A 15,823-nucleotide genomic window follows, 5' to 3' on the forward strand; every position below is an offset into this window, starting at 1 on the left:
TTATCAGGTATAGCAAGGACTAATTAAATTCCCTTTTTTTCCCTTTGTTTTTTGGGCCCAAAGGAAGAGTACTGAATTCTCTTTATATTTGATCATGAGGAAGGAAGGGTGTGATCCAAAGAATTATCTGCATTAAAATTAAAAATCCTTGGAAGAGGATTGAATTGTACGTAGCTGACAGGAAATCATTACATTTCTTAGCAATTTGTTTTTCAATTTGATTGATTGATATATATTGATGTCGAAGAGACAGATGCAGACTTAGCGCCAATGACAAAGAAAAGCAAAACCCCTACCCTGCTTGGCTGAGGCGGTACACATACATATACATATATATATATATATATAACATGATATATATCAATAAAATGTGTCATTATACATTATTAAAAGAGTTTTATATCTTAATAAACAGATTCGGCGTGAAATAAATTTTTCAAATTTATAGGGCTTTCGAATATCATAATACAATATCGAAAAAATGTGTCATTACAGTGTGAGGTGATTCTGTCATCCACATTCTAATTGGAGTTAGTACAACAGCCATGGATGGATGCTTTTCTTAGCACGTTTCATTACTGTCACCGAACATCCTACTTGGTGTCTGGACAACAGCCATGGATCGATGCATTTCTTAGTATGTTTCAGTATTCTCTTGTGCATTCCAGTGATGTTAGTAAAAAGTTATTGGACGTTCGCACGTTTTTAAGTAACGACCGAAATCTTGCTCGGGGACAACATGAGATCTTATGGACAAGCCACTTGTTGCCTAAACTCATCGAATTATTAATATTCGGTGAAATGTGCGTATGTCTAATAATTCTATACACCGACGGCCGTCTCCTCCCTCCGTCTCCCTGCCGACAGTAACCGTGTTTCTCAGCTCCCTGATTTCCTCCTTATTTGTCTGGCAAATATAATATAATATAATTTAATGAGATGAACGGCTGAGGATGGGAAATGAGACCCCCCCCGCCCGTGGGGCCACCCGGTTGAGGAGAGAAGGGCTGCCGGAGTGGGGCCCGGGAGGGATGCGGTTGCACGTGCGACTAGCCGCCGGCTTCATTACGATAAAAGAGACGGTGGTCATAAATGAATAAACGGAAGCTTTTTTGCTCGCGGCTTTGATAGAAAAAGCAAAGAAGAGAAGTCAGCGTCAGCAGTCAGCAGTCAGCCGTATGGGCCAATCTGATTTGATCTGATGTTCTCGAGGTTAACGCCGTCTCCCTCTGCCGTTGTCGACGGTTTATTCAGTTTTATCACTTTTCCCGCCTTTTCCCTCCCCAGCCTTTTATGATATGATATATACACATCGCTTTTTAGCTTTCCGCTTTTTTCTCTTTTGTTTGTGCGTGCCGACCGACCGACCGCAGCTCATCAGCTTAGACCAAAGGCTCAAGCCGTGTGTAGCAATTTCAAATTCGCATGTCGAAAGCAAATTATCCACATTGTCTGGTTTGGACAAAGCAGTTTCAAATCAGCATGTCAAAAGCGAATTGAAGGAAGTCGATGTAAAATTAATCTATCCCCCGCGAAGCGTGAACTTTATGACTTATCCCATGGAAGAAAAACGAGTAACAACTGTCATTATGTGCGTCGAAGTTGTCCGATGATCCTTTCCTTTCTTAGACATCATGATACATGAGACGGCTTTTTCCCGAGGAGAAAAAGGTGCCATCATTATGAAAAGAAATCGATGTAGCGTTGCTTCTTCTTTCTACACCGTTGGCTGACTTGTAAGATTAATAGATGAAGTCACGTATACGGTGGAGCCTCTCGTGGGCAGCTCGGACGCTCCGAAGGTGCAAAATTACTGCGTAAATTTGTTTCAACACATGAAGCATTTTCACATAGGATCTTGAACTGCCAGTGGACGTCAGTGTGATGGCAACCTCACAACAGCATATACATACATACATACATATATATATATATATATATATAGCCACTAAATATATATGTTTATAGAGACAGTTTTTGATAAACTACCGGCGAGTGATGGCATTGATAAGAGTCCAACTAATGTGCTCCTGTGACATATGAGTGATCTGGCTACAACATAAAATTCAAAGTTCACGAGTGTATATATGTATTTATGATCTTTATAATGCAGTGACAATCACCAGGGTCCAAAAATTATACCTGAAATTTAAGGAAGATATGTATCGCAGACATTACTTGAATTAGTTGTCCAACTTCGTGTGGATGATGGAATATATATTTATCTGGGTATCCAGTATCAAGCACATCGATCCATTCATTATTTATTTTTTGAAAGAAATTGTACCATTCATTTCTCGAATAATCTAATAAGGCCTTTTAAACTTTCAGATCAACGCTAATTTGTCAATACAAAAGACTATTCGAGTAAGAGATCTTTCAAATTTCACTGATTTCATTTGTCATAAACTTTTTCCACTTGCAGAGTTGGGAGGAAAAATTTTATGATACAATATTTTCCGCTACAAAAAAAAAGAGAAGGGATTGACATATATATATCAGCACGTCTGGGCGGGTGGGGGCTGTGATCTTTCAACAGAATCTCCCAAGAAAAACGATTAATGTGATCAGTTGCGTGTATCTTAGGATAATCTATACAAATTTGCAAGTTGGATGCACCAAATCCTCTCAGATTTGAGCTGAATTAATTGATAAGAACTCCCCCCAAGATGTTCGGGAAACCATGACACAGTAAACGATTTTCTTGCGCGTACTTTATTTTGGGTTAGGAGGCAAAGATTCTCTTATATTAGGGATGACCAAAGATAAGGTTAAATTGGGTATATGATTTTAACTAATTTATAATTTCAATTTAATTGATTATGGCTTTTTCACCAACTTGCCCTTTTCTTATGTGTTGCTAACAACCCTCAACTCGGAGAAGGAGCCAGCAATAATTATATGAATTTCAAGATCATGATTGAGAGTCGAGACACATGCTGCATGCTTCCCTCCTAACATCCGGCTAAGTCAACTGATGAATCAAATTAATTGTACGCCCTCGTCCTAGCTTAGCTTGGATTGAATTTTTTTTTCATCACAACTTTATTCGTCCTGTCTCGATGGTATCACCGATCCGCAGACTAAGAGCTTCCTCGAAGCTATAATGATTCCTCGTTGATGGACTCCGGGCCTAGCAACCCCAGTCCAGGCCCATCAAGCAAGCCTGCTATGTTGGCTCGTTAGACCAAGGGTAAGCGACGAGGCCCAACAGGCCTCAGCCCGCGACTAAGGCGGGTCCAGTTGAGTGCATATAAGGCAAGTGACGTGACATTTCCTTAATCACGTAACTCGTATCATCATATATTTGCTGGATATATCTTCACCCGAGTATTCTGAGAATATCCCGATATGACTTCCCTCCTATATAAACATGTTAGGTGCGTTATTTTATGGTTAATGCAAAACTTAAATAAACCCTAGACTGACTTAAGTATCGGAGGGGGAAATCGAGGAACACCCTCGGCGTCCATTCGTGCAGATTAGCTTGGAGTGTTGTTCGTGCGGATCGGATCGTGAAGACCATCAGGACCTGAAGCTCAGATCTCGACTCCATGTCTCGGTTTTACCTGCTTGGGGCAAACGGGGCGATCCAAGGTTGGCCGAAGGCAGTTCTTCCTAGTGATGTGATGATTGATCGGTGTCTTCCATTATAACACAGAAGGCTCGTTATCGGTTACCATCAATGCAGGACCATATAGAATGTCCGCAATCGTCCTCATGGGCCGATGGTGATCCTAAAATTTGGGTCAATACATATCTCTTTGAACAATTAATTAGACCTATTTCATGCTTGCGGGTCCGAGGACATAAATGTCAAATGGGCCTACATCACATTCAAAAGGTGTCAAACCTTATTAATCGCTCGAGGGCTAGCTAATGCGTTCATTGATATCTCTTATTCGGATCAACCTCGCACGTGGTCATCGAATGATCATAAAAAGTAAGGTTGTCGTGCCCAAATCCAACTGTACTATGTACTATAGTCAGCACTCTGAATTTTATTTCCGTTGTTAAATCCACATGTACTTGTAGTAATTGGATTCTCTGTTTCGTCAAGGCCGGGTGTGAAGAAAAATAGTTCATCTTGTATGAATATATACTTAACTTCATACACTAAAGTTAAATATATTGCCGGGAATAATAATCTGCGACCCGTTAGAATAGCAAATCGACTGCTGGACACTCTTGAGATTTGACGACTTCGAGCTTAAGTAATTTTAATTAATTGTTGTAATTCATCTATTGGTGTTCCTTGCGAAAACCATGTGTGTTTTTTCAATGCCGTCCAGTTTAAGCATTGGATTTCATTTTCTGGGTCCCAATAGCAATTGAAAGGCTTATTAGGGGATAAAAGAATACGTACGTACTCCGGCGAAGGACTTATTTAAGAAATTGTCAATTGAATGGAGTCAGCCAAAGAAAAAGTCAAACACCGCAAAATTCAGCCAACTGCCACAAGTTTTGATTATTGTGACACTCTCCACCATGTCAATGGAATGGATGGCGACATATTAATTTGAGCAATCAAATCCAACCCGATTATGACTCAGCCCCCGCAACCGGACCAACTCGATCCTCACTAAGCATATGTTCATGTTATATATACTTGGCAACATAATAACTCTTCATATATCTCGTATCTAATTAAGCGGAATATGTCGATCTCTCGATTGAATTAGTCAGATCTCATTGGGCTTCTAGATACCATAGTACACATCGAAAAAAAATTAAGTGGAATATGTTGAACAACATAGGTATGCGATGAGATCTTTTCTTATTCTCGTCCACTCGATTATTATTCGGGATTCGTGATAGTAAATGAGTGGAAGATGATGTACGATGGTAGAACACAGAAAGCACACATAATTTACAGAGAGAAACCCTATAAGAAGTTCCTTTATTTATTTTCTATGTACATGAAGAAAACGAATATAATAAGCAACAAAGAAATGGTCAATATGAACCCAATTGACCATTCAATATAACCTCACCCTAAGGTATAACTCGAGCAAAACAAAAAATAATCCGAATGTGCCAGTAAATACACCAAATAAATGAAAAACCAAAAATGAATGAAATAGCAGGAAATGGTAATATATGACCTGCCGGTCAACTAAGTAATCGATCACCAATCAAAATCGCACTTGGTGGACCCAAAATCACTGGCCGAACCGGCGGTGCTGACGGGCACCTTAAGGTCGCACTTGATCTTCGGCTTGAAGCGGAACGTCTTGATCTTCCCGAGCTTGAACCGAACCCTGAGGTAGAGCTTGACGTCGATGTCGTACACCCCAGCGGCCTTGTCGGAGTTGAAGTCGGAGAGCTCGTCGCTCCCGAGGACGATGACCCGCTGGCCCTCGAACGTGGGGGAGAGGATGGTGGTGTTCTTGTGGCCCTGGTAGAATTTTGGTAAGGTCACGTCGTGGAAGCGCTGTCCCTCGTAGTATGCCCGGGCCTCGATGCGGTCGTAGTAGACGCCGATCTTCTTGTTGGGGTTGCGAAGGGTGAGGTTGAGGCGGAGGTTGTAGTTAAGCTGCTGGGAGTTGGAGGTGGTGGTGGTGAGGTTGAACTGCGTCAGCTGCGCGTCCGTCACATGGTACTTGAGGAGGTTGGGGCGGAAGATGAGCCAGAAGATGAAGGCAGCGAGGCCGACGATGACCACAACGGTCACGATAATCTCCAGGAGGAGCGTCAAGAGGCAGCATCCGCAGCCGCAGCCCCTGCTCCTGCCCGGGCGGAGGTAGGACTTCCGGGGTGGGACCGACGGGCCGTAGTAGGCCCCATTGAGGGGGGCTTGCTTCTCCGACATGGCTCGGAAGGATCGAGATTAGAAGGTATGCGTAGGGAAAACGAGTAGGAGTCTGATATAATTGAGAAAGTCCGATCGATGGCAGTAAGAGACGATGATGGAGAGCGTGTGTATGTGTGCATATATATAGAGAGGGATGGGGGAGGTTATTGCGACATGAAGACGGAAGTGGGCGGAGCGCGTTAACGCGGTTGTTTTGATGGGAAGACGTTTTGAAGTGTATAATGTGCACGCGGAGGTCCCATGTGAACGAGGATGTTGCCCGGAAGGTTCCAAAATATTTCTTGTTGGCGTTTATTTATTTATTTATTTGAAAAGATATATGTATATATATATATATATATATCTCAAAAACATTGAGTGATGTGAAATTGGAAATGGAGAAAATTCAATATTATAAGAGTTTTATCTCTTAATCGCTCGTCGATTCGATACTGCTTGAATTAAATTAGTTGGATTTGTTGGGCTCTACTAAATTAATCGGGATTCGTTAAACTTTTAAATACCAGAGCACATGCCTAAAAAGAAAAGTATTTTATTACTTTGGTAGGCCACTATGAATAGGAAAATGAAAAAAAAAATACTATCTAGTAGCTAAGGCCAAATTTGATGCTTAAATAAAATTAGCTTCAGTTGTCAAGTTGAAGATGTTCATTGTTTCACCGAAAAAAAATAAGGATGCGAGAAATCCTATTATGAAGATAACGTAATATAACTAAGGACCTTTTTTCATTTTTCATTTTTTGTCAAACACGATGTATCCCTGTTGACGAGATCTTTTCAGCAATTCGACCATTATTCTATGGTTATAGTCTAGTCGCTGATATTACAATTTGTCAATTGGACTATATTTCGTAACTGAATATATGTGATATATAACCTTTTTCTTTCAAAGAGAAATGGGGCCGAAACCTAATAACATGTGGCCTTTTCATTCTACGTCGAGGATGAGCGATTAGTTCTTGTTGTGGTAATAATACGGAACGGGAACATTTTATGGTAATTAGTGAACATTTTCTTGCTGTGCCCAGTAGCCAGCTTTATTTGGTTTTTAAGTAAAATAAATTATTCAATCCAACTCAATTATATTCTTCACCAAATTCAATAATATAATTATTATTATTTTGTCTTTTTTACCATTTAATAAAAATTCTTAATTATACTTTTTTAATTCATTTTATAATCAATTATTTAATAAGAAATTTTTCATATATTTTCGCATCTATATATACATATCAATTTTCAATAATAAATTTTTTATTTACTTTCACATCTACATAGACATACATATATATATTCTCACGTATCAATATATTTATTAACATTTGCATTCATTACACAAAAGAAAGTTGAGTTAGATAATTATTTAACTCGAAAAACAAACACAAGCCTAGCAAATTTAATCCATATTGAAGCATTGGACAAGGATGCGTGGGGACTGAACCAGTCCCCACGGAATGAGAGTTTTTTTTTTATTGGCCATATAATTAAAAAAAAAGGTGTTTTCTAGTTTATATATATATATATATATATATATATTATTGAGTTGTCGTTGGAATAGGTTTTATTATTATTGTTATTGTCTTTTATTATTAAATTTTCGGTGTACTTGTTGGAAGAGGTTTAGATGTCGCAGTTTTCGTCTATATATAATTGGCACATGACCAAAAAAGTCGTTTCCACATGCTGTGAACTGCCCCATTTCCAATTTGAAATATCAGTGGCTTTGTTGGGACTTGTTTAACTGGGTCTAATCTATTACTAGGTGAACAATGTGCGGGATGACGCAATGTGCCCAAGTCGAGATATTACTACATAATTGATATTAATACCTAATTATTTGATTTTTTTTATTATAAAAGATATACATGATATTAGCATAAGGAAATATCACTGGAATCAAAACTGAAAACAAGAGTGTGCTTGCGCTATGCCCCTTTCTCCAATTAACTAATTTAATAAATTGATAATATGGATACATACCAAGTCCAACATAAAGAAAAGATTTTTTTGGCGTACGCATTACTATTTATAAGTCCAATGAACCTCAACTAATAATTATATTCGAGTCCGGTTGGTCCACTAGAGGTAAATCTCTCCAAATGTGAAACTATTCACGAGACTTGAATTCCAAATCTTACGTAAATGGAGTAAGTGTCGAACTATTTTAATTAATCCATATTCGTTAATAAAAAACATTTTTAGAAAAGTCATGCAAGGAAGAAGGTGTGATCTGTATCAGCAAGTAATAAAATTGGACAAATCCTACTAATTAATTATGGGATATGGCATCTTATTTGTCTTATTTCCGTGTTGAAATTGGCGATTATTTTGACGTTGATGCGAATGTTGACCCTGTCCAATAACCCAAACATTCAATTGCGTACGATTCGATCGTGCTATATCTGACAGGCAAATCATAAGGTTTGCCGAGAGTCTTTAATCCACTTTTGGGCCCAGTCCATTTCTGGTTTGGGCTGCATTGGTGAATCTTGATTTCTTGGGCTCGGGCCCAACTTCCTTATGTAGACATAATTGGACCAGCTTACTGGATCTCCTTGGCAAGATCGGATTATAACTATCGATTTTTCTATTCAAGTAACGAGGAAGGCCATATGCTTGGCAAGTGATGGAAATATGGAAAATAAATTAGACATGTAACGCCATTGATGAGAACGATCCGAAACTTCTTGGTTCTCGATCGAGGTCGTGTGTCATTGAGCTGGACTCCATTCTCGAGAGCTGTCGATTTAAGGGCAGAATTCCGCAAATAGCAAATAAAGGTCCATATAGCAGTCAGCTAGGCCGACCACACATCGCACACTTGAAGGCATGTCGATCTTTACATTAATGAGCGGAGCCCGCCTTCAGTCTCGGCCAAATTTCCTTACATGGTATTACGTATTTATGTTTGTTTACAAAATCAAATTTAACTTTATTTTTCTTTTTTATCAATTTAACAATATAATCTTTATTTCTATCTTTTTCTTCAAATTCTCTCTTACTTTTTCTTATCTATTATTACAATTAATTGTTTAATATTAAATTCTCTCAATTATTCAATATTTTTTATCAATTCAACAATATAATAATTACTTTTTTTTATTTTCTTTTTTGAATTCTCTCACATACTTTTCTCAACTATTTTTGACTTCGTCTTTTCAAATCAAACTAAATAAAATTAAATCAAACTTAATTGCGTTATCAAACGCAATATAATTTTTCAGTATTGAGACAAACAAAGCACATGCGTGGCAGAGGTTTCCTCAATCGCTCCACCACTTAATTAGAAGATAGGGTTGGTGAGTGATCGAAAATGACTAGCACAGTTCATGCCATGTGAAAGACCAATCCTCGTTCTCTAGTAAGGACGTAACGTATACACAAATTTGACGGCAATTATAAGTTATGATATTACGGTTTGGTCAACCGACTGTATACAATTCGGAAGCATGAACTTACGTTCGCGTTTCTTTAATATACAGAGATTACTGAAAGATTTATATATATATATATATATATATTTATATAGGAATACGAGCCTCTTAACGGTGGTGAGATGATCCTTGACGGCGTGTCCGTCTCATGCTCATACTGATCATATGCTGACGCTGCACTTCTGGACCATCTGGTACTTGACGGCGTTACCGCCGACGACGATGCCGTTATTCTTGCTGCCGTAGCTGATGTAAGCTGGGCATTTCACGTAGATGTGGTAGCGGCCGGAGGTGAAGGTCCCGACTTTCCATCTCACCCGTCCATCTATCTTGATCATCAGCAGCAGGGCCCCACCCGCCTGCTCCTGCTCCCGTCAAGATTTTGACAAGTGGAAAAAGATCACTTCCAATTAATAATATCAGCGGGAAATACGACGTAAATAATTTTCAGCAGGTCGCACCATGATGAATATCGTAAATTCTATGCTCACTTTAAGTATATGTTATCTAAAGTCGGAACGATGATGATAACTGCAGGTATAGCAATTTGGCATCCATTTTCAATTGACTAATATGGTTTTCTAATCGAACTGTTTAAATTAATAACCACGAAACCGTAACCGAGTATGTCATTGTATCAAACTTGTCCTACCAATAATTGATATGAAAACTATACAAATTTCTAAGGCGTACGAGGCCCCGCTCCTTTATTGAGTGACAAAACTTAGATGGGATTGAAAATTAGGCCGCGTGTCGTGATCGTCCGGGACGGCTTATCGTGTACCGCTCGACACTATTCCATTATCTTCTCATTTTCACAAATCGAAAACGACCTCATAGGTAATCTCGGAATTGGCTCGACACAGTCCATTTTCATGTAGTCGTTATGCAGTTCGGGATAATACTCAAATTGTTGTCGACAACAATTTTATGTATGGACACTCAGATAAAAGAATAAGAGAATTAGCTCAGTGTTTGGTAATGGAACCTGGTTCAAGGCGAAGGAGTTGTAGGGTGCCACCGGAACGGAGTTGCCGGAGAGGACTGGGGACCAGATGTCGACCTCCTTATGGCCCTGGTAGGACGGCGGGATCTGGTACCGGAGGGTGATCTGCTGGTTGTTATAGGTCGCGAACACGCCCACCCTGTCGTAGTAGACCCCGATCCGGTCATTCGGGTTGCGGGACGAGATGGTCACCCCGATGCTGGTGGTCAGGAAGTTGGGGACGGAGGCGTTGAGGTTGTAAATGGTCACGTCCTGCAGCACGAACTGGGGCTTGTGCGGCCTCAGGATGGCCCACACCAGCAGGACGATGACCAGCAGGATGAGGTTGAAGACCAGCAAGCCCGCGCACAGGCGGCGGAACAACTTGCGGCGCCTGTCCCCATGGTCGTCGCAGTCCTTGGCTGACATTGGCTTGGGTATGCGGCAGAGGGATCTGTGGTGTTCTCTCTTGCGATGGCGGCCTGCTGTCGGATTTATGGTGAGGCGGCGTTCCTCGCTTTTTCTCTAATTAGGATGGAATGGGTATGTCATGTCCATAAAAGTGAATGAAACGATTTACGTGAGGGAAAATTTTAAGGGATTCCATTAGGAGAAAAGTAAGGGAAGGGACTGAGAGATTTAATGGAATGGAAGACAGGTACACGTAGTGATAGTGATTGTGTGGTGGAGAAGGACTTGGGACACCAGCCAAAGCCCTTCACTTCACTGCTGCACTGTTACACTTGCGACAAAACCGATAATTCATAACTCGTATTTTGAATTTTATTGGTATTTCATCACGTTAAATTATTTAACGGAAGATTAATGGCGGGTGTTTATCATATACCGTACTGACTTTATTAGGATTTTCTTGGTGGGTTCTTATGGAAGACCTTGGTTTACTTTTGGGACCTGACCCCGTGCCACAAGGGTCCCATGGCTTGTCCATGCAATCTTAACCATGATCGAGAAATTATTTCGTGGGTGTTAGGTGCATGTGGTAATGAGCGAAACATCTCTTTCGTTTACTTTTGCATAGTTTGGTTGGCTATCCATATCGAATTTAATTAAAATGCCCTCAAGCCCACATAACTAGCCCCAGGACATACATATAATTCCGGTCTATTGTCCACGACTTTTCTCAATAGTCTCGGCTCCGATATTATCCACCGACGTCTTACTTCACCGGCGCATAGTACATAGCTCCTACTGAACTCATACTATGTCGGTTTAGATTATATTAATCAGTACTCCAATAAATCGCGACATCACTCAACTGATAATATACTGGCTGAGCATCTGATTCCCAACCCATTAACCGTCCATTCGGCAAGAATCTACACCTTTTGGAGTGTGGCCCCCCCGAACCTTAGATGATTATGTTCAAGAATATACTTCCCATATCATAAAAGTAACGTATGTACTAATGGAAATCAAGTATATAAAATTTAATTGATGGACAAATTCACGGAATCCTCTTACATGGAAGCTAGGTATATCTGAGGATGCACATAAAGGCAATACGTACGTTCATCATCCCTTTGAATATACATTATGGATCCCTCGAGTTGTTCTTGTCACGTAAGCTTAATCAAGGATATCTCTGATTACTTTTCGCTTGATGAAAGAAAGTGAGAAAAGTTTTGGGGAAAGGAACAGGAAAAGCAACAGCTGATATATGTATGTATATATATACATATATATCCAATTTGTACATGCGGAATTTTTGGTCCTGCGGGCGGCGGATGCCAAAAAGGCTTCGGGCCCGTTTGATTTTATGATCAAATTTTAAAATCATGATTTTGATTTTAACTCTATACACTACACAATAAAAATACACGTTTTTCAAGTCAAATTTATAATACAATCTCATTTGTCCATTTTTACGATCAAAATCAAAATCAAAATTAAAATTACTTTAACTCTGAAACCGAACGCACTCTTCGTTTCCATGAAAATGAAATGTCATGCCCGGCCGGACCCTTTTTTTCAAAGTTCACCAACGTCCACAGATTTATTAAAGAAAAAGAAAAACAGGTTTCGGTGCAACGAGGATGTCCTATGGATCTTACGATCCCTTGGACGTATACAAAGAGAACTCTGATTTTATAAGGTGATTTAATTAGATACAGTCATCCGACAGTATAACCTTTTAGATTGGATATGAGCTTAATTGTTCATAACTCCAGTAAAAATTAATAGTACTAACAACTGATACAAAAAAAATCTAAGAACTTTGTAATTAGGGTGAACTGACTTCAATATCCAACGAGTATTAGTCTCAGTCAGTAAGTTTCTTATTGCCTTTTATTTTTTTTTTCCTCATCCATTCCTTCAAAATAACGTTGTCTCCCTTATATTGAAAAAAAAAAAAGAATTTGGAATGATCAAATACTCTAACCCAATGTTATGGAACAACTTGAGAGTTTCTCCGATGTATAATTAAGGAGCGAAAGTAATGCTATTAATAATGTTGCGTAACAAAAGAGAGTCAATTCCTAGCCACGAGATATCATGTTTAATTATCGGATGAAACTTCCATTATTTATCTCTATGGCTCATTTCTTGGAATCTAAAAAGTTGCTCTCCAGGGGACAACAAGCATCGAAGATTATCTAATGCATGCCTCGTTTTCTTTTCACCTCCTTTTCCTAATGTTATTATTCGGTATATGGCGGATTGGAAAAAGGACAAATTGATGAGATTCAATTCAAGTCAAGAGCCCAAGAAAGCTCAAAAAAGGTGGATCAATATAGAATAAAGTGTGGGAGGAGAAAACAATTCATTGGTGGGGAATCTTCTAGCCAGGGATACATTTATATCCATTTTTTTTTTAAAAAAAAAAGGGGGTAGGAGATGAAATGCTTGGACAGCGCTAAGAAACGAATCAAAATTAGGACATCACAGAATTTCAAGATTCATGAATGGCTCTAAAAGCTGAGCAGTTGATTTCGCTTGTTCTCGGTTGTTTTCTTCGTGCAAAAGTTCCTTCCATCGGTTCGAGTTATCGCAGGTGCAACAACAGTTGCTAAGCACAAAATAGACTTACGCTGTCGTTCGTCCAGACACGATCAACCAGCAATGTATAACGGTCCGGGTTTCCTGAACTTGAACGCCGTCTAATCTCTCCACGAACTGGTTCAAACTATACGACATAGTCATTCCTTGATCGTGGGTGGGCCGATGAGGTCATAGAATGGTCATAGGCTTATTGGGCTGTCCAAGCACACAGTCAACACCCCAAATTCCCAGAGCTGATGGATCAGAGGCCTTCAGGGAATGATAGGAGATTAACAAATACGTCCCCAAGGGCCGGTTTCGTTTCGTTTCGTTTCCCCCGTGCCTAGTTGACCAAGATATATCGATCGAGCTTTAGTTAGGACAGTTTTGAGACGATGAACGGGGTAGATCATCATTGGCTGAAATACTATGCAGGCCAATATAGTGGAAAAAAGAAAAGACATTCTATCGAGGTAATAAGAATGTCGAATTTCATTTATCCATGTGCCGGTGGATAATTGGACATAATCTTATCAATTACTAAGAAGCAGGCATTTCCTGGGCTTGTCATTGCCTGCTAAACTTCCGGAAAAACCAAACCCGGACTCGACATCGAATTCAACCACGAGGTCTCCGCAGTAAACCATCATGGTTGCGCCCTTCTTCCACCACCAGCTGTACTTGAACTTCATCGCCACTTCCATTGCCAGACTGAAGTTCACCTTCTTATTGCTGCTATCCAGCTCGTTCCGAACGGCATTGACCACCCTGGTGTCGGGCTGCTCCGAAGCCGATGTCATCATCTTCAAGTCGATCACCCTTCTCGACTTTTTCCCCAGGGTCAGGGGCTCATTGTACTTCATCAACGATAAGTACCTCTGGGGATCCCTGTGGTAGATGAAGCTCCAAACCAAGGGAAGCTCGAGCCTTATATGGCTGTTCCGGTTCTCCACAACGACGTTCGCTTCCCAGTTCGCCAGCAGGACTGAGTCGTTGGAGATACTGAGATGTGATACAGAAAAGCCGGAGAGTAGGAAGTTGGGCATCCTGGGGTGCAGCGCCATTTGGATAATGATGGTGGCTGAAAGGAGCAAGACAACGAAGATGGAGATTGCCAGGAGGGCACCACGGGTGAAGCGTGACAGGCGGCGCCATTCCACTTGCCGTTGCCCATACGAAGTGCCAGGATCCGGGTATGGCCCGTGGATAGGCGGTGCCGGGGCTGGATAGGGGTAGGCGTATGGTCCAGGGCCCCTGGGGTCCCCTGGAGGGTAACCTATGACTGGAGGGTACCCCAAAGCGGGTTGCTCGTCCGTTGACAGAGCAGGATGAGGAGAGGTTGGTGCAGCAGGGTCGCGACTCGCTGCAGGTCTCACGAGTTCTATTTTCGGTTGGTCATCGGCCGAGGAAGCCATGTTATTCGCGGCAATGATGAGAGGAAGAGGAGGGAAAGAGAGAGGGCAGGGATGATTTTCCAATGTTAGGGAATGAAATCAAACGACTGTTGATGCTTACAATGAGCTGCCAGACCATCCAACAGCAATTACTAGGAGATCTCTGCATGAGACAGGGACAATGCGATATCAAACTGTTCTAACTTCAATGTCGCCCAAATACTAAGAAAGGTTGCAAGATTTGGCCAAGTAATAATTAGCTAGTCATAGGACAAGAATCGACGGATTGATTATTTGAAACCGGGAGACGACATAGCTGTTGGTAAGCACAACCTAAGGAAGGAGTTTGATCGGCTCGCTATGATTTAAAGATCCTACATAAAACTTTTGAAATTAGTCTAATTCGCATGTTGGGTAAGGCCTAATAGTGAAATTATCATATTATAAAAGTTTACCATTTATAAAATTATCATATTACGAAAGTCAAACGTGTGTCAAGATCACGGACATTCCCAATCCCGCCGACTATAACATATATGCAGAAGAAAATGTCATGCAAGACTTATTGGTGAAAGGGATTTGAGGAAATCGTGGCTTCTACGATGGGTCAAATAATAGTGCATCTTTCTCAACAAGAACTGGTGCACCTACTGGAGGCCTAGCTCGCCCCGCAGGCCCGCCTGTTTCTTCTGCATTAGGTGCATGATTTGCGTTGCACTGCCAAGCGTTGGCTTCCCATTTAACCAGTAGCACCGAATTGTCAGCCTTGTTAATCATGGACACTGATCCAACTGAGAATTGAAAGGTCGGGTTTCTGTACAGTGACATGTCAAGCTTACTGCAAGGTCGACGAGGACCGGTTACCAGTACTCCGATTCAGAGCAATGAAACAACATATCCAGAATTCTCGGGCTAAAGAGACGGTCCAACAACACATAGATGGATACGCCAGTAGTTGGGAGTTTAACGCTTCCAGCACATCTTTCCTTTCAGCTTTATTGCACAAGGAAAAGCGACAGATACGATGCAAAATTTGAGGTTGTCATGTCTCCACCAGTTGATTACTGTTGCAAAATTGAGGTTGTCATGTCTCCACCAGTTGATTCACGATATATTGCGCATTTCTCTAGCCATTGGATGTGTCCCAAAAATGAAGGAACTCGGACCAAAACGATAAAACCACCAACATTGAAAG

At 40.6% G+C, this 15,823-nt stretch overlaps 3 protein-coding genes across 3 annotated transcripts; all 3 read right to left on the reverse strand.

Moving 5' to 3' along the window:
• Nucleotides 1-4,869: 4,869 nt before the first annotated feature.
• Nucleotides 4,870-5,923, reverse strand: LOC116197609 (NDR1/HIN1-like protein 10). Its single transcript, XM_031527786.1, has one exon. The coding sequence runs from the start codon at nucleotides 5,810-5,812 to the stop codon at nucleotides 5,129-5,131; it is 684 nt and encodes a 227-aa protein (XP_031383646.1). The 5' UTR covers nucleotides 5,813-5,923; the 3' UTR covers nucleotides 4,870-5,128.
• Nucleotides 5,924-9,192: 3,269 nt separating this feature from the next.
• LOC116197703 (NDR1/HIN1-like protein 1) lies at nucleotides 9,193-10,854 on the reverse strand. Its single transcript, XM_031527912.1, has 2 exons — nucleotides 10,238-10,854; nucleotides 9,193-9,614 (listed from the first exon to the last, which is right to left on the reverse strand). Exons 1-2 carry the CDS (start codon nucleotides 10,661-10,663, stop codon nucleotides 9,411-9,413), a joined length of 630 nt encoding a protein of 209 aa, XP_031383772.1. The 5' UTR covers nucleotides 10,664-10,854; the 3' UTR covers nucleotides 9,193-9,410.
• Nucleotides 10,855-13,767: 2,913 nt separating this feature from the next.
• On the reverse strand, nucleotides 13,768-14,649 carry LOC116193982. The gene has a single exon (XM_031522719.1). The coding sequence runs from the start codon at nucleotides 14,647-14,649 to the stop codon at nucleotides 13,768-13,770; it is 882 nt and encodes a 293-aa protein (XP_031378579.1).
• Between the last annotated feature and the right edge of the window lie 1,174 nt (nucleotides 14,650-15,823).

This window comes from Punica granatum, chromosome 2, assembly GCF_007655135.1.
Source record: "Punica granatum isolate Tunisia-2019 chromosome 2, ASM765513v2, whole genome shotgun sequence".
In the NCBI taxonomy this organism is placed as follows: domain Eukaryota; kingdom Viridiplantae; phylum Streptophyta; class Magnoliopsida; order Myrtales; family Lythraceae; genus Punica; species Punica granatum.